The sequence below is a fragment of the Scyliorhinus torazame genome, chromosome 27 (genome assembly GCF_047496885.1).
Source record: "Scyliorhinus torazame isolate Kashiwa2021f chromosome 27, sScyTor2.1, whole genome shotgun sequence".
Taxonomy (NCBI): Eukaryota; Metazoa; Chordata; class Chondrichthyes; order Carcharhiniformes; family Scyliorhinidae; genus Scyliorhinus; species Scyliorhinus torazame.
In genome coordinates, this window is record NC_092733.1 from 20,745,488 (window position 1) to 20,769,700 (window position 24,213).

Genomic DNA, 24,213 nt, shown 5'->3' on the forward strand with positions numbered 1-24,213 from the left:
CCTGTGAAGATCCTAGGGACTCCTTACCATATTAAAGATGCTATATAAATACAAATTATCATTGTTGTTATTACTCATCTGCACTTTCCAAAATTATGCCAGTTACAGTGTACCCATGGGAATTGGAACTCAGAATTCTAATTCCATTGCAAGAAGCTCTGACTTTGGGTGTGCATTGGTGTTGTGGTCTAATCTGGTGGGGAGCGCTATGCAGATCAGGCATGATCCAGCTGCAGATAAATTATTATTTATTGTACCACAACATAAACTTAATACCATCATAAAAGGAAACCAAATTTTAACTTTGTGGGCTTATTATAGGTCAGTGTCATTTACTGAGTACTAACCTATATCTCCTTAATTGGGTAATGGCTAGTCTTGTTACTGGTAATTTCTCAATTGACAAAATAAACACCAGAATTAACAGAAACCTTATTGCAATCATCAAGGATTAACTCAGCTTGGTTCCAGATCTGTCAGGCTTCCTACTCTGGCTTGTTATTCAGCAATACCCGCTGGTTGTGTGTGTGTGTGTATGTTTGTGCGTCCTCATCCTCATGTTCTCCCCTCTCTACCTCTGTAATCTCCTCCAGCCCGAGGGCCTCGCTGAGATCCCCCTGCTCCTGCCTCTCCACTTCTTTATTCTTGTGCATCCCATTTCTATCGCTCCACCATTGGCAGCTATGCCTTGCCTTCAGCTGTCCAGTTCTGCAATTCCGTCCCTGAGCCTCTTTGCCTATCTCTCCTCATCTGAGAGGCACCTTAAATCTTTTTGACCACGGTTTTGGTCTCTTATGCTAATGTCTCCTTTTGTGGCTCAATGTCAAATAGTGCTTGGTAACACTCCTGTGAAGTGTCTGGGGATGTTGTACCTTTTTATAAATTTAGAATACCCAATTCATTTTTCCAATTAAGGGACAATTTAGCATGGCCAATCCACCTACCTTGCACATCTTTTGGGTTGTGGGACGAAACCCACGTAAACACAGGGAGAATGTGCAAGCTCCAAACGTGCAGTGACCCAGGGCCAGGATCGAACCTAGGACCTCAGTGCTGTGAGGCAGCAGTGCTAACCACTGCGCTGTCATGCTGCCCTGGCCCCGGGGGGGGGGGTTAGCCTTCTTAAAGACTTTGTTTAAATGTTTTTTATGTGAGAGTCAGTGAGTGTGAGACAACATTAGTGGAAGCAAATTGAGGATTAGGTTTTCCTGTGAAACCTACTCGCAGTATATACAGACTTGGCCATGGAGAAGGTCTACTTGGGAAGAGTAGTGGTGGTCCGCAGAGGAGAAGAGGCCATCAGTAATGAAGTAACATGGGGCAAGGGTAGACTAGGCCATTCAGCTTCTTGAGCCTCTGCTGCCATTCAATTAGATCATGGTTGATAATTACCTTAACTGCATCTACCCAACTTAGTTCCATGATACTTAATACCCTTGCCCAACAAGAATCTACCAATCGGTTTCAAATTTTTCCCTTGACCCCCAGACTCAACAGCTTTTTGGGGGAGATAGAGTTCCAGATTTTTACATCCTTTGTGTGAAGAAGTGCTTCTTGAAATGACAACTGAATGGCCAAGCTCTAATTTTAAGGTTTATTCTGGACATCCCCACAAGAGGAAATAGTTTCTCTCTATCTAATCTGTCAACGTCTTCACTTATCTTAAGCACCTCGAATAGATCACACCTTAATCTTCTACTTTAAACCTGGCCATGTCTTACACAGGACCTTGATCAGAGTAGGATGGTCTGCAACTTGGAATGGATTTGAGAAGCTATGGGGAGGTTGCTGTGAGGCCCAAGAACGTTGCTGTTGGATGTTTTCTGAGCTCCAACTATATTTACCGCATATCTGGCTAATAGGTGTGGTCAGTGGAAAAAAGTGGCTGCTCTTTTTTTCCCCTCTTTTGTTATACAGAGACATATCCTTCGCACCCCTTCCCCAATCTGAGAAGCTAACAGTGAAGGTCTGCTTGGAGGAAGCAGAAAATGATGATGAACAGGCTATGATTTAATCTCCACCGTCCTCGCCTAGTTAGAGCTCGTCATGGCATACCACAATAGCAGTGCTGACCGACAATGACCCCCAGCTCACAATAACTGCCTGTATCTTCTGAATTCAATTTCAAGTCAGTTGATGTCCCCTGGGCTGAATGTCACAACACAGATGAAAAAATGTTGGAAATAAAGTGGGTCTGTGAAAATGAAGCCTTTGCCTGAACTGCTAAACAAGTGACTTGCAATCCTATACCATGTATCTATATATAGCATTAATGTATAAAACCTGCCACGGTGTCAGCCATGTCTAAGGGGGTAGCACCCTTGCCTCTGAGTCAGAGGGTTATGCATTCAAAATCCACTCCAGAAACTGGAGCACAAAATAAGAAAAAATATTTAAAAAAATAAGAATTGGGTACTCTTAAAAAAACATTTTTTTTTTTAAAGTGGCACTTTGGGGTGTCCTGGGTTCATGAAAGATGCAATATGAATGCAAGTGCTATTTTAAGGCATGTAATCAGGTCAAAGTGACAATGAGCCAATGAATATTAGAACAGGTAATCAAAAGCTTGATCAGTTACCCATCTTTCGCATCAGGCCTGCTACATATTTAAAGCATTTTCTGTTGTTATTTCATAAACTCAGTGATGATCCATTTCATTCTCATAGAAATTAATCTTCACTGCCAATGGACCAATCCCCTTCTCGTAGTTAAGCTCCAGCAGCTATTTTCTAATCAAACTCTGGGACATGAAGCCCTATTCGGAAGATGCTGGAATATTGTCTTGAAAATATCAAGGGTCCAGTAGAATTAGTAATCCAAAGTTCCTGACCTAATGATCCAGTGCCATAAATTCAAATCCCACCATGGCAGCTGGGAATTTAAATTTAATTAATGGAAGAAATCTGCAATTAAAAGATAGTATCAGCAATGGTGATCATTAAATTACTAGGTTGCCATAAAAAAGCATCTGGTTCACTTGTAACCTTTAGTGAAGGAAATATGCTTTACCTGGTTGGGCCTATAAATGACTCCAGATCCATGTCAATGTGCTTGACTGTTACCTGCCCTCTGAAATGGCCTAGCAAGCCACTCAGTTATATTTAAGAAAGTGGCTCGCAACCCCTTTCTCAAGGGAAATTAGGGGCAAACAATAAATAATGGCTTCCCAGTCAGGGGATCCTGTAAAGATACTCCTGTAAAAAAAATACTCCCTATCCCTTGATCAGAAGTTACCACATAATTCCGCTGGCTTTGTCAATAGCTGGGACGCCTTCTAATAAAAACGTTTTTTATCTCAACTTTTCCATGTAATCAGTGGTGACTGAAAAGTGAAGTAATGGGATATTTGTTTGTTGTTTTTTTTCCCCAATTAACATAGTCTGAGGTTGTGGCAGCGGAGGTGAAAGGATCGGAAGGACATACTGTAAGTAGACTAGTTTGTAGTCCGACCTGCATCTACACGTCATCTTATTCTCAGGCTGTGCCGCAGGGCTACTCTTCTTTCTGGTCTTTGGCAAAATGTTACTAAACTTTATGCACGCATCATGTTATAAAAAAGAACAGGAACAATGTGTAGTGTTTTCTGCCAATTGAACACTTTTGCCAAAGGATTTTTCACAAGTGTTGGGTGAGAGACACTGGAGCCTCCTGTCATAGAGGGGGCTTGTTTACTGATTATTTTACATTTATTTTTGGATTTAAGTCAGGGAAACTGCAGAGCATTCAGCACATCCCACACTCGCTAATATTTTCCTACTCGACCAACAGAGGAGGGGGAGTTGAGGAGACTTTTTTTTAAACATAGTGAGTTGTTACGATCTGGAATATACTGCCTGAAAAGATGGTTGAAGCAGATTCAGTAGTAACTTTCAAAAGACAATTTGATATATACCTGAAATGGAAAAAAAATACACGGTTCTGGAGAAAGGGCAGATTTGGTCTAATTGACTATAAGAACATAAGAAATTAGGAGCAGGAGTGGGCCATTTGGCCCCTCGAGTCTGCTCTACCATCCAATCAGATTATGGCTGATGTTATGGCTACACCTTCCAGCACTATCCCCATATCCCTTGATTCCATTTGTGACAAAAAATCTGTCAATCTTTGTCTTAAATATACTCCTTGTACCAGGGCCGAGGAGTGGCGTGAACCACTCCTCCAGATTGCAGATTAATCTGCGGTAAAGAATTCCAAATATCCACAACCCTCCAAGTGAAGAAATTTCTCCTCATCTCAGTCATGGCCAACCTCTTATCCTGAAACTGAGACCCTGAGATCGAGAACCCTATCAGGGGAAACATTTACCCTAATCTATCCTGTCAAACTCCTTAAAAATGTTATATCTTTCAATGGGACCAACTCTCATTCTTATGAACTCTAGGGAACGCAGCCCTTGTCTACTCAATCTCTGCTCATAGGAGAGATCCCTCATCCCATGGATTAGTCTGGTGAACCTTTGTTGCACTCCCTCTAAGGCAAGTATATCCTTCCTTAGGTAAGGAGACCAGGCGCAGCACAGTGGAGTAGTGGTTAACACTGCTGCCTCATGGCGCCAAGGACCCGGGTTCGATTCCTGGCTTGGGTCACTGTCTGTGTGGTGTCTGCATATTCTCCCCGTGTCTGCGTGGGTCTCACCCCTACAACCCAAAAAGATGTGCAAGGTAGGTGGATTGGCCACACTAAATTGCCCCTTAATTGGAAAAATAAAATTGGATACTCTACATTTTTTAAAAAAAGATAAGGAGATAAAAGTGCCCTCCTTGGCGCCGTGAGGCAGCAGTGCTCCAGTGTGGTCTCTCCAAGGCCCTATATAAGTGCAATAAGTCTTATTTACTTTTATACTCCAATCCCTTTGTAATACCCATTAAGAGAACACAGCGATGCAGAAAGGAAATGGCGGCCTTGCTGGGCGGCAGCTATGTCACAGGAGTTGATTTGATATGGTTTCTTGCCCGCAGCACATTTACAACCTCAAATCACTAAACCCCTCTCTGTAGCCTCACACTGCTGATTAGCCACAGTTGTACTGGGATCCTTCAAGGCTGGGTCCTTGAGGACCAGCTGCTTGACGCAACTGATGGTAGCATTCTCGTTCCTCCAAAGGGCGGACATTCCGGGTCTCAATCCCCTCCAGTCATCTCATCTCCAGATAAGATGTGGGAATAATGGGGAGAAATTGCAGGGTGTATAAAAGGTACCCAAAAACATTAATTATGTTTCTTCTTTTTTGTAATTAATTCCTTTTCGTTGTCTGTATCTGCATGCCTGATGTTTCACTGCATAACATAAAGTGATGTTTTGGATCAAGGGAACATAAACAGACTTATGGAGTGCATCCCACCCTCATTATAAAGCTCCTAGTTAAAATGCCTTCTCTGTTGCACACCCCACCCTCATTATAAGTCTCTCAATTATAACCCTCTCTATCATACACCCACTGTCTAAGGCTCCCAGTTATAATATTTTCTCTGTTTCTCACTCCACCGTCAGTATAAGGCTCTCAGTTGTAACCTACTTGGTTGCACTATTCTTCCTCAATATAAGGCTCTCAGTTATATAACTTTAGTTTCTGTGTTGAGTAGTATCCAGTGTCCCCGGACACGGAGTTTCATCAATGGAGTTTATTCCCTAAAATGGTCAAAGTGTAAATTCAAAGCTCATTGTGTCGCTTGTGAAGCTGACTGCAGTTTATTGTGAATTAAACCGGAAATGAGAGTCAGAACTCAGCCTTGTGTGGAATGTGTGCCTTGTGATTCCAGCTTCATGTCAATGTCACAGTTTGCTAAGCATCTGTTTCGCATGGCGTCCTGTTGCCTTCTTTCCTGTGTAATGATCGTGTTGGTGAGAGGGGACGGGATTTGCTTTGATTATTTTATCTGTAATCTTCCATCTTGTAGGGAGTTAAGTCCCACCAAGAAGCTGGATGTGTGAATGTGGGCATTTCCTCGGCCAGTTGGTTGAAAGCATGGGTACAGAGGCATCAAAAGTCTTTGATTTATTGATTGGATACTTGGTTTGTTTTGACTATCACTGAATGCAACACCTCATGGTTTGTCATTTGGGTCAGACAGCATTCTTCTACAGGCTAGCAATCAGTTGCATGTGGCCACTACATCTGGTGCTGGTTTCCAGTTCATGGCCTGCTGCTCTAGAAGGGTAACTTTGATTACTCGCAAAGTCTGATTAAATGTGCCATGTGCAAAAAAAAAACATGGAAAGATCCAATTAGTGACACATTTGTCTTAAATGTTATTGCCCTTTTTTTTTTCTTTCTCTATGGCTTCTAGGTTCTATCCCAGACCAGGCAAACACTCTATCCTGACTGGTGGTGTTTGACAGGCTGAAGTTCCTCACCATGTGCAGAAGACTCAGTCTTGACTCTGCACTTCCTTTTTTTAAAAAAAAATATTTATTCAAATTTTTCAACAAATTTTCACAAAAAAAACCCTGCCCCAAACAAGAAAATGAAACAAAAACACAAGCAGAAATTATACATTGGATTTCCCCCAAATACAATAACCCCCCATGTAACAGTAGAAATCACAAATAGGGAAACCCCTCACCTTAACCCAAACGCCACCCCAAAAGAACCCCCCCCCCCCCCCGCCCGCCCCTGGGCTGCTGCTGCTGACCTCCTCCTAACGCTCCGCGAGATAGTCGAGGAACGGTTGCCACCGCCTGAAAAACCCTTGCACAGACCCTCGCAAGGCAAACTTTATCCTCTCCAGCTTGATGAACCCTGCCATGTCATTGATCCAAGCTTCCACACTAGGGGGCTTCGCTTCTTTCCACAGTAACAAAATCCTCCGCCGGGCTACCAGGGACGCAAAGGCCAGAATACCGGCCTCTTTCGTCTCCTGCACTCCCGGCTCGTCCGGTACCCCAAATAATGCTAATCCTCAGCTCGGCTTGACCCGGGCGTCCACCACCTTGGACATAGTCCTCGCAAAACCCCTCCAAAACCAATCCTGCGCCGGGCACGACCAGAACATATGGACGTGATTTGCTAGGCTCCCCGAGCACCTCCCACAGCTGTCCCCCACCCAAAGAACCTACTCAACCTCGCCCCTGTCATATGCGCTCTGTGAGTAACTTTAAACTGTATTAGGCTGAGCCTGGCGCAAGAGGAAGAAGAATTAACCCTACTCAGGGCATCAGCCCACAGACCCTCATCTATCTCCTCCCCAAGCTCCTCCTCCCACTTGCCCTTTAACTCCTCCACCGAGGCCTCCTCATCTTCCTACAGCTCCTGGTAAATCGCCAAAACCTTGCCTTCTCCAACCCATACACCCGAAATCACCCTGTCCTGAATCCTACGTGACAGAAGCAGCGGGAATTCCCTCACCTGCCGCCTCACAAACGCCCTCACTTGCATGTACCTGAAAGCTTTTCCCGGGGTAGCCCAAACTTCTCCTCCAGCGCCATGGCTGGCAAACGTTCCATCGATGAACAAGTCCCCCTTTCTTCTAATCCCTGCCCGATGCCAACTCCGAAACCCCCCATCCATCCTTCCCGAGACGATCCGATGATTCTCCCGAATCAGGGACCAAACTGAGGCTCCCACCTCGCCCGTGTTGTCTCCACTGCCCCCAGATCTTCAGCGTCGCCGCCACCACCGGACTCGTGGTGTACCTTGTCGGCGAGTGCGGCAGCGGTGCCGTCACCAGCGCCCTCAGGCTTGTGCCCACACAGGACGCCATCTCTAGCTTCTTCCACGTCGCCCCCTCTCCCTCCATTACCCACTTATGGATCATCGCCACATTGGCTGCCCAATAATAGCCACATAGATTCGGCAGCGCCAGCCCCCCCCCCCCCCCCGTCCCTGCTATGCTCCAGAAACACCCTCTTCACCCTCGGGGTCTTATTCGCCCACACAAATCCCGTGATGCTCCCGCTTACCCATTTGAAAAAGGCCTTGGGATCAAAATGGGACGGCACTGGAACACAAAGAGAAACCTCGGAAGGACCGTCATTTTGATCGACTGCACCCTACCCGCTAGTGAGAGTGGCAGCATATCCCATCTTTTAAAATCCTCCTCCATCTGCTCCACCAACTGCGTCATGTTGAGCTTGTGCAGGGCCCCCCAGCTCCTAGCTACTTGGATCCCCAGGTACCGAAAGCTCCTTTCCGCCCTCTTCAGCGGTAGCTCGTCTATCCCCCTTCCCTGGTCCCCTGAATGCACCACAAAGAGCTCACTCTTCCCTACATTGAGTTTATACCCCAAAAAATCCCCAAACTCCCGAAGGATCCGCATGACCTCCGCCATCCCCTCCACTGGATCCGCAACATACAACAACAGGTCATCAGCATACAATGACACCCGGTGTTCCTCTCCCCCCTGAACCAATCCCCTCCATTTCCTGGATCCCCTTAGTGCCATGGCCAGCGGCTCAATTGCCAGTGCAAACAACAAGGGGGATAAGGGACACCCTTGCCTCGTCCCCCGGTACAGCCGAAAGTACTCCAACCTCCGCCAGTTCGTAGCCACACTCGCCACAGGGGCTCTATATAGCAGCCTGACACAACTGATGAACCCCTCCCCGAACCCAAACCTCCGCAACACTTCCCAAAGATACTCCCACTCCACCCGATCAATGGCCTTCTCCGAGTCCATAGCTGCCACTACCTCCGCTTCCCCCTCCACCGAGGGCATCAGAATCACATTGAGGAGCCTCCGCACATTAGTATTTAGCTGCCTACCCTTCACAAATCCCGTCTGGTCCTCATGAATCACCCCTGGGACACAGTCCTCAATTCTCGTAGCCAGCACCTTCGCCAGCAACTTAGCGTCAACATTGAGGAGCGAGATCAGTCTATACGACCCACATTGCAATGGATCCTTGTCCCGCTTCAAAATCAAAGAAATCAGCGCCCTGGACATTGTCGGGGGCAAGGTCCCCTCCTCCCTCGCCTTATTAAAAGTCCTCACCAGCAACGGGCCCAGCAGGTCCACGTATTTCCTGTAAAATTCAACCGGGAACCCAATTGGCCCCGGGGCCTTCCGCCTGCATGCTCCCCAATCCTTTAACCAGCTCCTCCAGCCCAATCGGTGCCCCCAAACCAGCCACCTGCTCCTCCTCCACCCTCGGGAACCTCAGCTGATCTAGGAATCGTCGCATCCCCTCCTCACCCTCTGGGGGCTCAGACATGTACAGATCCCAATAAAAGTTCCTAAATACCTTGTTTATTCTCACCGCACTCCGCACCGTATTCCCCCCTCTATCCCTAACTCCACCAATCTCCCTCGCTGCCTCCCTCTTACGAAGCTGATGTGCCAGCATCCGACTCGCCTTCTCCCCATACTCATACGCCGCCCTTTGCGCTTTCCGCCACTGTGCCTCTGCTTTCCCCATGGTCATCAGGTCGAATTCCGTCTGGAGGTTCCGTCGCTCCCTAAGTAGCCCCTCCTCGGGGGCCTCTGCATAACTCCTGTCCACCCTTAAAATCTCCCCCACCAACCTCTCCCTCTCCCTCCTCTCTTCTCCCTGTGGGCCCTAATGGAGATTAGCTCTCCCCTGACCACCGTCTTCAACGCCTCCCAGACTACCCTCACCTGCACCTCCCCGTTGTCGTTGGCTTCCAAGTATCTTTCAATACACCCCCGCACCCGCCCGTACACCCCCCTCATCCGCCAACAGTCCCACATCGAGGCACCACAGCGGGTGCTGGTCTCTCTCCTCCCCCAACTCTAGCTCCACCCAATGCGGGGCGTGGTCCGAGATGGCTATGGCCGAATATTCCGTTCCCTCCACTTTTGGGATTAGCGCTCTACTCAAGATGAAAAAATCTATCCGGGAGTAGGCTCTATGGACGTGGGGGAAAAAGGAAAATTCCCTGGCCAGCGCCCTGGCAAACCTCCATGGATCCACTCCCCCAATCTGGTCCATAAACCCCCTGAGCACCTTGGCCGCAGCCGGCCTCTTACCCGTCCTGGACCTAGAACGGTCCAGTGCTGGGTCCAGCACTGTGTTGAAGTCCCCCCCCCATTATCAAGCTTCCTACCTCTAGATCCGGAATCCGACCCAGCATGCGTTTCATAAATCCGGCATCATCCCAACTCGGGGCATATACGTTCACCAGTACCACCCGCATCCCATGCAACCTACCACTCACCATCACATATCGACCTATTATCCGCTGCAATATTCAGTGCCTCGAACGACACCCGCTTCCCCACCAGTATTGCAACCCCTCTGTTCTTCGCATCCAGCCCTGAATGAAAGACCTGCCCTAACCATCCCTTTCTCAGCCTAACCTGATCTGCCACCTCTGCATCTCCTGGAGCATAACCACGTCTGCCTTCAGTCCATTTAAGTGTGCGAACACCCGGGCCCTCTTGACCAGCCCGTTCAGGTCCCTCACATTCCAAGTTATCAGCCGGAGCGGGGGCTACTCACGCACCGCGCCCCCCCGACCCCGCCGACTAGCCATCTCCTTTTCTAGGCCAGCCATGTGCCCGCACCCTCCAGTCCCCCAGGCAGCGGACCCCCGCCCCGACTACCTCTCCTACTTCCAGCTCCGCTTTGGCCAATGCAGCAGCAACCCAGTCTCCACCCCACCGGCTAGATCCTCATCTAGCCGTTTTGCTCCCCCCATGACACTCCCGTAAGTCAGCTGACTCCTGACCCCAGCCTCACCCACCATTCCATCGACCCCCCAGTGTGAGAATCCCCCCACCCCTTTGCAATCAGTGTGCGTTCCTCTCCAGCACCGCCCTTCCCCCCTGGCCCCGCCCCCATCCTTCCCTAACGCAGGAAAAAGCCCGCGCTTTCCGTTTGAGCCGGCCCCACCCCCTCTGGCGCAGCTCCTTTTTTGCGGCCTTACCCAACTCCCCATCCCCGGGCCTCCACTCCCCCTCTTCCTCCGCGGGGCCCTGCCCCTCCAACACCGACGCCCACACTCTCCCACAGCCCCCACATCAAATCCATTCACCCATCCCCACCCAGCACCAAAACGAAAAGAACATTCCCCAAATGCAGTAAACCCCCCCCCCCCCCCCCCCTCCCCCCACGACAAACCCTCAGTTTGAGTCCAACTTTTCAGACTGGATAAAGTTCCATGCCTCATCAGGCGTCTCAAAATAGTGGTGCTGATCTTGGAACGTGACCCACAATCGCGCTGGCTGCAGCATCCCGATGGAGAACCGCCTTAGCCTGGTTAAAACCAGCCCTCTTCTTAGCCACCTCCGCACTCCAGTCCTGGTAGATTCGGATCTCCGTGTTCTCCCACCTGCTGCTCCGGTTTTTTTTTGGCCTATCTCAGGACGCACTCTCTGTCCATAATGCGGTGGAACCTCACCACTACAGCCCTTGGCGGCTCGTTGGCTTTGGGTCTCCTTGCCAGGACCCGATGAGCCCCATCCAGCTCCAGGGGCCTCGGGAAAGCTCCCGCACCCATCAGCGAATTGAGCATTGTGCTCATATATGCACCGGCATCGGGCCCCTCCACTCCTTCAGGGAGACCCAGAATCCGAAGATTCTTCGTCCTCGACCTATTCTCCAGGTCCTCAAATTTTTCCTGCCACCTCTTGTGCAGCGCCTTGTGCGCCTCCATCTTCACCACCAGGCCCAAGATCTCGTCCTCGTTCTCCGAGGCTTTTTGCCGCACCTCCCGGATCGCCACCCCTTGGGCCTTCTGGGTCTCCACAAGCTTCTCAATCGGCACCAGCATTTCTGTCTTCAGCTCCGCAAAGCAGCATTTGAGGAACTCCTGCTGCTCCTGCGACCACTGCGCCCATGCTGCTTGGTCTCCACCCGCCGCCATCTTGCTTCTCCTCCCTCGCACTTTCCGCTGCACTAGAATCACTTTCTTAACCACTCCACTCCTGGTCCAATCCATACAGTGCCGGGGGAACCTTGCTGTCACCTTCCCACACTGGGAGCCGTCGAACAATTGCCGTTGGGGCCCCTCTAAAGAGCCCAAAAGTCAGTTCCTGGCAGGAGCTGCCGAATGTGTGACCTACCTCAGCATAGCCGCAACCGGAAGTCAACTCTGCATTTCCTGATAGTGTCCAGGCCAAGTCTGGCCTCGCAATGGGATGCAGGGATTTCTGTTTTGTGCATTGTGCTTCCCTCCTTTTATCCCACTGTCTTCTGAAGACCATTAAAAGCAGAGTAATTTAGAATATTAATGTTGCAGAGGGAAGTTTTTGCATTGTGTCTCAACCTCCACTCTCTCCTCCATCGCAGTCTATGACCTGTTATTTGTTTGATTGTAGGAAGAAGATGAGGTTCCAGATGATGAGACGGTGAATCAGATGATAGCCAGACACGAAGAGGAATTTGATCTCTTCATGGTATGCAGTCATTAAATGTTCTACTTAAACCACATTGCAACCTTGGGCAGGATTCTCCCCTAACCGGCGGGGCGGGCCATACCGGCGCCGGAATCCTCCGCACCTTCAGGGGCTAGGCCGGCGCTGGCGGGGTTGGCGCCACGCAGGTAGCGCCGAAGGGCTTGGCGCCGTGCCACCAGCGCCGAAGGGCCTCTGCCGGCCGGAGCGAGTTGGCGCATGCGCGGGAGCGCCAGCATGTGCTGGCGACATCCCAGTGCATGCGCAGGGAGGTTTCTTCTCCGCGCCGGCCATGGTAGACCGTTACGCCGGCCAGCGCGAAGGGAAAGAGTGCCCCCGTGGCACAGGCCCGCCCGCGGATCGGTGAGCCCCGATCGCGGGCCAGGCCACCGTGGGGGCCCGCCTCCGGGGCCACATCTCTCTGCGCCAACTCCGCAGGCCTCCCGCAGTGCCAGGTCCCGCCGTTACGGACCTGGGTTGATTTACGCCGGCGGGATCCGCCGAAAACGGACGGCCACTCGGCCCATCGCGAGGCGGAGAATGGCCGGGGTGGGGGGGGGGGTTGCTGCCAACAGCCCCCAACCGGCCCTGCTGGAAAACTGCCGCCGGAGAATCCCGCCCGGCGGGGGGTCGGAGAATCCCGCCTTGTTTTTCCCTGATTTAGAACCATAGAAATGTTACAGCACAGAAGGGGACCATTCAGCACATCTTGTCCATGCCAACTTTCTATTTTCCTCTTCTTTTTTAAAAATAAATTTAGAGTACCAAATTCATTTTTTCCAATTAAGGGTCAATTTAGCGTGGCCCATCCACCTAACCTGCACATCCTTTGGGTTGTGGGGGCGAAACCCACACAAACATGGGGAGAATGTGCAAACTCCACACAGACAGTGACCCAGAGCCGGGGTCAAAGCTGGGACATCGGTGCTGTGAGGCAGCAGTGCTAACCGCTACGCCACCGTGCTTCCCCTATTCTCCTCTTCTGAAGATCCTACCTCCTGCTGCTGCCTAGTTTCCATCGACCTTCAAACCTACTGGGTATCTTGCCCGGGTTGTCTTGCTTCAGGCATGAGCCTAGAGAGTATCAGCCGCATATTCAACTTTCAAATATATCACATCTTGCCTGATAGTCCTTGCCCAGTGTCCACTGATGCACGTTGCATTGTTAATTTCTGAGTAGTGATATAAGGAACCCTGTCTGATTTGTTCCCCCCCTAAATCCAGGGTACTGAAGCCAATTGTAGCAGCCCTACTCCATTATGACCTTGCTGAAACCAACTGACTCTGTACAGATAGCGAATTGAAGCTGGAACCTTCGGATCCCATGGTTTAGTCCTACAGTTGTTACTGTCTTTAACTGCTCAGGCACCAGGAAGCACCAGCCATGGCTCAGTGGTTGTATTTTCTCCTCTGAATCAGATGCTCATGAGTTCAAGTTCCACTCTATAGACTTGAGCACAAAATTCTCGGCTGATGCTCTCATGAAGCACTGAGGGAGTGCTGCATTGTTGGAGATGCAATTTTTCAGATGTGACATTAAACCGGGGTTCAATCAGGTGGACGTTCAAAAGATCCCAAGAAAACGTAGGGCAGTTTGTTTCAATATACTGGGGTAATACATATCTCTCAACTACTAAATTAGATTTTCTGATCATTATCACAGTGCTGTTTGTGGGATCTTGCTGTGTGTAACCTGGCTGTGTTTCCTACATGACAACAGTGACTACACTTCAGTTAATTGGCTGTAAAAAAACTTTGGGGCTTCTCTGTCAAGGGCATTATAAAAATATAAGTTCTTTCCACTTTTGCTGGGAATTATGTGAGCTTTTCCTTCAACATGGGAGCCCCTCGCTCTGCACCACAGGTGCTTCACACTGGTAGGGGAAATTCTGCAGGGAGTGGGGGTCCAGTGACTTGCCTTGGTGGTCTGACTGAGGCAGCAAGCAGACAGTGTGTGATTGAGAAAGTACCAGAGCTCACACTCAATTGTAGACCCCAAAAAGAAAGGATGTGAGTGATGAAAGCCTACTCAATTGTGTGTGTGTGTCTCTCTCTCTTGCTTGGTTTAGCGGATGGATTTGGACCGTCGTCGGGAGGAGGCCAGGAACCCAAAGCGGAAACCACGTTTGATGGAAGAAGACGAGCTTCCAAACTGGATCTTGAAAGACGATGCTGAGGTGGAGAGGCTGACGTGCGAGGAGGAGGAGGAGAAAATGTTTGGCCGAGGCTCGCGGCAGCGGAAGGAAGTGGACTACAGCGACTCCTTAACCGAGAAACAGTGGCTCAAGGTAGGAGTGTGAGTGCGTGGGAATGCAGCCCAATCGTTGGGTGTTTTTATACATAGCAGCACAGGCCAAACACAGCACCATCATCACCCAAGGAGATAAATCCTTTCAGAGGCAGACTACGTTCAAATGGTCATGGCAGGAATTGGTGGATATGATCAATGAAACCAGGTGAAGGAATGAGTTAACAACTATACCTGTTGGCTGATGTTCGTGATAATAGAAACATCTGAACTGTAAGTCCCACTATCGCATCATATTAGGATTGCACAAGCACCTACACCGCACAGGTCCGCTGGCTGAGTAAGGTAACATGAAGAATGGGTTTCATTCTGATCCCTTTCTCTCCCAACAGGCCATAGAAGAGGGCAACCTTGAGGAGATTGAAGAAGAGGTTCGTCAGAAAAAAGCCCGCAAGCGGAAGAGAGATGTTGACCCGCCCATTGTTATGGCGACCACCAGTACACGCAGCCGGGACAAGGACGATGACGAGAAGAAGAAGAAGAAACGTGGCCGGCCGCCAGCAGAAAAACTATCGCCAAACCCCCCAAACCTCACAAAAAAAATGAAGAAAACTGTGGAGGCGGTGATCAAATACAAGGACAGGTTAGTGAGACCGTCACTGGGGGGGATTAGTGAGAGGATCACTGTGGGCTATGAGAAAGTCATGGGGGGGGCTGCTGTGGGAGGGTGGCGTTACATGGCATTCAGAAGTAGGACAGAGAGACAGATGCCTTTCCTGCCTCCTTAGCCAAGGCAAAGCTGAGATCAATGGTACAGGTAATATCCCAACTGTTGCCCTGGGTGAGCTGTATGAGGTACATAAACTAGGGTTGGAGCTAGGGATCTACTGGTCTGTATAGCTGAGCACCACACATATTCCATTCTGGAGGACGTGGATTCAAGTAAATTGACAAAAGAGTCAGGGGTGAATTGAGGGGACTTTGTTTTGCACAACAGGTTATTATCCAAAATGCAAACCCTGAGAGGGAAATGAAAACAGATTTGGCAACAAAGAAAATTGAATAAATACTTTAATGGAGAAAATTGTACGGTTATGGAGAAAGAGCAGGGGAGTGAGACTAACTGGATAGTAGGTTCAAAGAACTAGCACAGGCACAATGGGTTGTATGTCCTCCCTCTGTGTTGCAAGATTCTCTCCTACATCACATCTTCTCAAAGCTGAAGCTCAAGATTCTGAAGTCTGTAATTAGCACAAAAACTAAAACAAGAGTCAGCATGTTACTGCTAAAGGCTGGTTAGTGTGTGTTCTATTGAGGGTGAGATGTCAGTGTTATTCCACTAAGTTTATGCAGTGTCGGCAGACACCAGCACTTTATAGTTCACACAGTACTCCTTCTGTGCCGTGAACGGCTGATAATCGACATGTGTTTTTTCTGTTTTAAAGCAGTACTGGCCGACAGCTCAGCGAAGTCTTCATTCAACTTCCATCTCGCAAGGAGCTTCCAGAGTACTATGAACTCATCCGCAAACCCGTCGACTTCCGGAAAATCAAGGTACACTCGCAACCACTTTCATGACAGTACTGTGTTTAAACTGTGCTCTGAATGCTGGGTTTTATGCAGTAACTGTAACTTCCAAATATGCTACATGGACCATTCCAGGATTTCAAAATATTTTCCTCTCTCCATCATCCATCTTTTCATAGCTGGTGGAGGGGCGACTGTAGCATTGCTGTATATGAAGTGGGCATATGCAACAGCCAGGCTCTGCTGGCTTGAAGAATAATAGGTGAGAATCTGCACCCCAGACTTCGTGCCCAAGTCTGATGGTACATGGCACAGCTTAATAGTACATGGCCCAATCCGATGGCCCTTGAAAAGCTCAATAGTACATGACCCACTCTGTGCCCCCTCTGGATCCCATATTATTTTCTTTCATTATCAGGGATTTTGTCTTCACCCGCCATGGCAATGGCCTGTGCTGAAGTTTCCCCTTCTGTTGCGTTGAGAGTCACTCTGCATTTGGTTGATGGGAAGTGCTCTTTGGAGAAGCGCTGACCCTGTCAGCTCTTCCTTCCTTTGAGTGCAGTTGGAGCATTTTGTTTCTGCAAACTCACCCAGCAGAGATTCAGTGAACCCCAGCCAGTTTATGAGTGAGTTATAATCCGTTTTGAGTAACAGCAGGCACTAATCACAGTCACTGCACATTCCTGGGAGGAAGGTTTAGATTTGTGGAACTTCTGCAGGTGAATGAGCTGACAGCCACCTTTTTCTCGGTAGGAGCGGATCCGTAATCACAAGTACCGCAGTCTCAATGACCTGGAAAGAGATGTGATGTTGCTGTGTCAGAATGCACAGACCTACAACCTGGAGGGATCACTGGTGGGTAACAGAAGAAGTCTGGAATCATAGAATTGTACAACACAAAAGGAGGCCATTTGTCCCTTTGTGCCTGTGTCTGGTTTTTAGAAGAATCAATTATCTTGTACCCCTCCTGCTTCCGCCACACATTAAGCCAGTGTATTTCAGATCATAATACCTCATTGCGTAACAAAATTTGGTCGGGTCTACCTAACCCCCGCCCCATGTTTTCCCCAATTCTCAACAATATGTTTCTGGTGATTACTGACCCACCTGCCACTGGAAATAGTTGCTCTTTATTTACCCTATCAAAACCCCTCATAATTTTATTACACCTTCCCTTAACCTACTCTGTTCTGAGGAGAGAAATCCCACCTTCTCTAATCCATGTAACTGAAGTATTTCATCCCTGGTACCATTCTGGTTAATTTCCTCTGCACTGAATCTAAGACTCTGACATGTTTGGTGCCCAGAATTGGTGACAATATTCCAGTTGAGACCAAACCAGGGACTCATAAAGATTTAGCATAACTTCCTTTCTTTGGTACTCAAGTGTGTCTGTTAATAAAGACTAATTGTGTTATCTTTGTTTGTAATCAGATACCTCACTTTATCCATTTATTAGTCTTATCAGCAATCCCTGCTCCCCTCGAGAAATATTATTGAAGATTATCCATTCAAGCCATGCAGAGGCATAGAATGATCCCAATCTGTTCAGCCATCAGATGCTCACCCCACAAGTTATCCTGCCACTACCCATTAAATCTCCTGACTAAAGCTTGTTGAAAATGCCTTCCCTTGCTTGGAAGGGGAAACCAGCAAAACTTTAGAACCGCTGTCTGACCTTACCAGTTGACTTTGTTGCCATTGTAACTGCAGCTAATCAAACCCGCTTTCTGACATTCTTAGATCTATGAGGATTCGATTGTGCTTCAATCTGTTTTCACCAGTGTGCGGCAGAAAATCGAGAAGGAAGAAGACAGCGAAGATGATAGTGAGGAAGGAGAGGAGGAGGAAGAGGAAGGATCGGAATCAGAATGTAAGACTTGTGGGGAATTCAGTTTCCATTTTGCTGTGGGAGTGTCAGTTTTTATTCCCAGTTCATCTTGGATTACTCCACTGCCACAGAAATCCCTTCAGAAGAGTGGCTAAGAAATTACTTCAGGGTAAAAACAAAATGCAGGGAAACTCAGCAAGTGTGGCGGCATTTGTGGAGAGTCCAATATGGCACTTCTTCAGAACTTGAAATAGGTAGAGATGTGATGGGTTTTATACTGTTGAAAAAGCGGGGAGGGGGAGGTGGAGCAAAGAAGAAGGTCAGGGATAGGTTAGCGGGTGGGAGAGATTAAATGACAAAGATGTCAAGGAAAGGGAGTAGTACTGATAAGTATAAAGACAAAAACTTTGGTCCAGAGTGGGTGTTAATAGCAGAATAAAATTAGCACTATCTGAAAGCATAATAGCAGAATATATCAATAGCAGTGAAAGAGGTCAGCACTGTCTGAAAACAAAAACATGACAACTGGATATGGATTGGCACTTGGTTTGGGGAATTCAAAATGGAGGACAGAGTTTGTGGCCTGAAGTTGTTGAATTTGAGTCCAGGCGGCTGTAAAGTGCCTAATCGGAAGCTGAGGTGCTGTTGCTCCAGCCTGCATTGAGCTTCATTGGAACATTGTAGCAGGCTGAGGACAGAAATGTGAGCATAAGAGCAAGATGATGAATTGAAATGGCAAGTGATAGTAAGGTTGAGGTCATGCTTACAGACTGAGCGATGGTATGCCTTAAAGTGTTCACCCAGTCTGTGTTTCCCCAATGTAGAGGTGACCGCATTGTGAGAAGCAAATACACTAGACTTAATTGAAAGAAGTGCAAGTAAATCACTGGTGTTTAGTGCCTTGGATGGTGAGTAGGGAAAGGCGCAGGTGTTACTCCTTCTGCGATTGCATTGGAAGGTTATTGATGATTTGGGGTGACTGGGCAAGGTGGAGGGACAGCAAATGGTTTGGTTTAAATGGTGGTATTCTATACCTGCCAACATTGTCATGTTGGTTAGGGATCTGCGGTGTTCACTGTTTACCATTCATCCACTGTTGGGAAGACATACCAGAATTTTACTTCCCCTTCATCAGTCTGCCCAGTTCCTTCTGTTAGCCGGGCTGTGACCACCCTGCCACTGTAGGGAAAGAGGCTTAGCTGCTCACTCTACCAGAGTAGGGTCCCCTCGGGAAGAAGGAAACCCTCATAATGGCCTGTCTGAAGAGGATATTGATATGAAACATATGGCCAGGAGCTGCCATCTTAGGAATTAGGGAACAAGCAAGTCCAGGATCAAGGGAACATTTCAGGATCAGGGGAATACACTGACTGATTTAACAATTTAGTGAATAATGATTATTCCTCGGTGGAGGGAACACACTTGGGTCAAGGGAACATATTCTGACTGATTACTGAATTGGGGAATGAGGACAGCCAGGGTTGTGGGAACTCTGACTCCCAATTATTACATTGTTACTAGTTGTGAAGAGAGTGAATGTACTTGGATTAGGTACGCCCTTTGTAATTCCATCTCTCTCTATCTCTCAGCTCGTTCAGTGAAAGTGAAGATTAAGCTAGGCCGGAAGGAGAAGAGCCAGGATCGAGTGAAAGGGCGCAAACGCTCCAGCCGTACCTCGAAATCCAAACCCGTTGTAAGCGACGATGACACGGAGGAGGAAGTGGATGAGGTGGGACCCAGTACCTGAGCCCGTTATTGCAGTATTTACATTGTACAAAGTTGAGTTTAAGCCAGTGACACGGGATCTCCAGTATTGGGTGGCCTATAGCCTCCTCCATGTTGACCTCATGCATTCAAAGTTGTAGCTTTTGAGACCTGCAGCTGTCTGCCAATTAATTCACCAAGGACAGTTAACAAGTTTTTTGTGCTTTTTGTACGAACTGCACTGCACCATGCAATACTAGAAGGACAAAAACTGCCCGTGTGTTCCACCCTTCTCCCCACCTCAACCCCCACCTCTGCCCCCGCAGTTACCAGCCTGAGATCAGGAACTCACATCCTACCTCTGCAAGATGAAGCTGCTGTACCTTCTTAACTACAAGTCTATTTATATCAATTTACTCTGGCCTGATCTTGACCAGTGTGAATTTATGGGTTCGACAACTGATCTTACTGTTCCCAGGACCAGGAAAGCGAGAAATCAACCAGGCTTCGTACTTCTGATCGCTATCCAACAATGCCTGCTAGAAACTGCACCTATGTGAATATTAGGTGAGATTAGGATTGGGTTTGGCTCTGGCAATCACCCCTGTGGTTGTATAACCTTTCCTAATACTCAAATCAGGCCACATATGAAGAATGGGCAATTGGGTAAAGTACCAGATGTTGGGAAGGGTGTGTCAGGTGGGGTGGGAATATCAGGAATGTCAAAGTTGTACATTCGGAATTATATCAGTGATCACAACTGTCTTGTTTACTGTCACGAGATTTACCAAGAGACTTTAAAATGCAGCAAGCTTTCAGCTGGGTAGGTGCACTGAAAAGTAGAGAACTGAAGCAATGGGAGAGGGATGAAGACAGAACAGCACGTTTTAGACCATGAGAAATTGAGTAGACTAGACCTATATTCCCTAGAATGTAGAAGAATGAGAGGTGATCTCATGTATAGAAATATATAAAATTCTTAAGAGGCTTGACAGGGTAGTTGTAGGAGGATGTTCCTTCTAGCTGGGGAGTTCAGAATTAGAGGTCATAGTCTCAAGATAAGGGGTTGCCATTTAGGACTGAGATGAAGAGAAATGCAAACATTTAATGAGTTGTCAATCTTTGGAAATTCTCAACCCTAGAAAGCTGAGAATGCTTAGTTGCTGAGTAAATGCTAAACAGAGATAGATTATTAGGTACTAGTGGAATTAAAGAATATAGGGATAGAATGGGAAAGTGGAGTTGACGTAGAAGATCAGCCATGATCTTATTGAATGGTGGAGCAGGTTAGAGGGGCCGAATGGCCTACTCCTGCTCCTATTTCTTATATTCTTATGATTTTTGTGTGTTTTTGTACTTTTTCAGGAACGGTCAGGAACTGGTAGCGAAGAAGATTAATCTCAGGATAACATTCTGTGTCGGAATCTACACTGGGGCATTGTCCATCCTTCACAAAGTGACTGTGCGATGTTCTCGTACCTGTGTCCGGCTAGCAGTGTAGTTTACGTTTTTAGTATACGATGTAAACTTGCATATTTACAGCAGGAGAGAGAAGGCATGTAGGATTATCAACTTAGTGTCTCGCCATGTTGAAGCCGGTCGTGTTCACAGTGGCGTTATTGGTATGGGGCTTTTCCAAGCTGGCATCGTTTTGTGCAAACAACATTAATTCTGACAAGAACACAGCTGCTAACTGCAGGCATCCCACAATCTAATTCCTACCCATCCTACCCTTACTTTTCATTTCCTGCTGAGTTTCCTCACACCGTGTAATATATAATCCATCTGGTTAATCGTTACATTAATTAAATTAACCAAATGGAGTCGAATCGTGGACTATGACACTAACCCGTGAGTTAACTCGTTGCTGGATGGTGCACTGCATTCTGCACAACAAATGACAACTTGAAAAAGTCTGACCAGAGAAAGAACAAAAACTCATGATTTTTGGGAATACTTGATTTTTCTAGACGTTTATTTTGTTTCCTTTCTCCGTGCGAGCGCAGTCGGTCACATGCAGTCCTTGCCTCATTGTACTGTGACTTGTGTAAGCATGTGTGTAGGAATTTACTCCCATTACTATACTGTATTTTAAACAGGTCAAAACCTCCCACTTTACAGACTGCAAAGGAATTCTGTACTGTCATTATCACTGGACTACAATAAAATAAATACTTGACTGTGTCTATGTTTTTGTGTACATGTTTGCCTTTTATGGCAACAATTTGCATTTATATAGCACCTTTAAAACATTAGACTGTCTTAAGACACTCCACAGGAGCTATCAAACAACATTTGACACAGAGTTCCAAGCGAAGAGATATTAAGGTCGACATATTTGGTCGAAGAGCTAGGTTTTAAGGATCCTCTTAAAGATGGAGCAAGAGATGGAGAGGTTTAGACAGTTAAAGTCATGACTGGCAATGGAGCGATGAAAATCAGGGCTGTGAAAGAGGCCTGAATTAGAGGAGCATGGTGTTCATAGATCATAGAATTTACAGTGCAAAAGGAGGCCATTCGGCCCATCGAGTCTGCACCGACCCATGGAAAGATCACCCTATCTAAGCCCACATCTCCACCCTATTCCCAGTAACCCCATCTAACCTCTTTGGACGCTAAGGGCAATTTAGCATGGCTAATCCACCTAACCTGCACATCTTTGTATTGTGGGAGGAAACCGGAGCACCCAGAGGAAACCCACGCAGACATGGGGAGAACGTGCAGACTCTGCACGACAGTGACCCAAGCCGGGAATCGAACCTGGGACCCTGGAGCTTTGAAGCAACTGTGCTAACCACAATCCCAGAACATTGCTGGACCAGGATCCTGTGTGGGCCAGCGAGTACAGGGATGATGGGTGAATGAGCCTCGAAAGTTAGGATATGGGCAGCAGAGTTTTGGGTGAGCTCAAGATTAGAATGTGGAAGGCCAGTAATGAGCGCATTGGAATAATTGAGCTTTGAGATAACTATCACCTCTGAAAAGGAGATGCACAATTTGTTCCCGCCATGTCACTGAAGAATGTTCTCATGCTGGAAAACACTCTGCATGTTCAGGCAGCATCTGTGGAGAATTTAGATTGAACATTTCAGGTCAATGATCTTTCATTGCAACTGGACAACATTCGAAGATGAACAACATTTAAGCAAATATAGAGCTGGGAGAAAGGAGACAGGGAGAGAACCAAAGGGTAAGGAGTGAGTAAATGGCATGCTGTGAGGTTTAGAAACAAAGGATGGGTCCAGCAGAATACAAGCAAGAGAGAGAAGCTCCTATGAAACCAGAATGTGCAAAAAGAAAGGCAAATCGACCCCAGAAAATAGTTAAAATCTAAATGGACCGACGACTTTCAGCATCAGAATGTGGCAGTGAATTTAGTTTGGGCAAGTTCACTTGATGACACTGCTGGCCATATGTTCACACATGGCGTAGTATGCATTCTCTCAATATTGCAAAAGGAATACAGAGGTCCTACAGAAGGCGCAAGAAAAAGGATAGTATAACTAGGAGGTTATAAATATCAAGAAAGGGGGTGGCACATGGCGCAGTGGTTAGCACTGAGACTGCAGAGCTGAGGACCTGGGTTCGAATCCCGGCTCTGGGTCACTGTCCGTGTGGAGTTTGCACATTCTCCCCGTGTCTGCGTGGGTTTCACCCCCACAACCCAAAAGATGTGCACGTTAGGCGGATTGGCCACACTAAATTGCCCCTTAATTGGAAAAAAAAATAATTGGGTACTCTAAATTTATGTTTTTAAAAATCAAGAAAGACTGAACAGGCTGAGAGATTACCTGATAGATTTAATACCATGATAGATTTTGAGAGGGTAGGTATAGAGACGATCCTTCCATTTAGATAGTGTAGTCTTTAATCAATCCAATAAAGAATTCAGGAGAAACTTGCTACAACATGGAGTAGATGAGGTAAATTGTTGCATTAATGGGGAAACTAGAGAAGTGTATGAGGGAAAAAGGAATAAAAATATTCTAAGAGGGTTCGATGGAGTGGAGACTAAACACTAGCTTAGATCAGGTGCACTAAATGATCTATTATTGCATGGCAAATTTGATGTGATATTGCTCAGAGATTAACTAGTCATGACTGAATAGACCAGAACACAATGTTTTTGTGCCCGAGATTTTCGCCTAATTTCAAAGTTTTTATTTGATTCTCATTTCTGAATATCACAACTGTTTCCTAAGATTTCCGGCATGTCAGTTGATTTCTCATGTGAATCTACCAGTTGTGTGTGAGCTGCAGAAAGGTCTGAGCAATCGAGGGTAGAGCTTACCCTGACAGTGAAATCAGTTCCAAGCAAAAGATAGATGTGTATCTGCAGAAAGGCAACATAAAAACGATGGGCCAATTGGCTGCCTTCTGTGCTGCAACCATTCTATGATTAGGCTGTTGTGTGCCTGGATATTAATAAGTATACAGATTCCATATTTCTTCAAATGCATTTGACCATATCAAGTGAACCAAGGACAGCAAATGCATTTCACTATTTGTTTCATTATAGAACACCATAGATTCTTGGGAGAATAGAGACCTAAATAAGCAGGTTCGAGGTTGGAGCCACAGAAAGGTGGAAATAGAAGAATGATTTCATT

The 24,213-nt window shown here is 47.3% G+C and overlaps 1 protein-coding gene and 1 long non-coding RNA gene across 5 annotated transcripts in view; one reads left to right on the forward strand and one right to left on the reverse strand.

Annotated features, from left to right (window-relative positions):
- The window catches only part of smarca4a (SWI/SNF related BAF chromatin remodeling complex subunit ATPase 4a), a 196,260-nt gene extending 174,473 nt beyond the window's left edge, over positions 1-21,787 (forward strand). The window contains exons 28-36 of one of the 4 annotated variants that reach the window (XM_072491080.1): positions 3,380-3,424; positions 12,219-12,296; positions 14,363-14,581; positions 14,934-15,184; positions 15,987-16,095; positions 16,822-16,923; positions 17,812-17,941; positions 19,489-19,628; positions 20,969-21,787. In XM_072491080.1, the coding sequence (XP_072347181.1) occupies positions 3,380-3,424; positions 12,219-12,296; positions 14,363-14,581; positions 14,934-15,184; positions 15,987-16,095; positions 16,822-16,923; positions 17,812-17,941; positions 19,489-19,628; positions 20,969-21,001 (1,107 nt within the window). In that variant the 3' untranslated portion in view covers positions 21,002-21,787. The remainder of the gene's footprint in view (positions 1-3,379; positions 3,425-12,218; positions 12,297-14,362; positions 14,582-14,933; positions 15,185-15,986; positions 16,096-16,821; positions 16,924-17,811; positions 17,942-19,488; positions 19,629-20,968) is intronic. The other 3 variants (XM_072491081.1, XM_072491082.1, XM_072491084.1) reach the window with 3 other exon arrangements.
- Positions 1-24,213, reverse strand: part of LOC140403285 (uncharacterized) — a 203,775-nt gene that overhangs the window by 164,388 nt on the left and 15,174 nt on the right. The window lies entirely within an intron of this gene.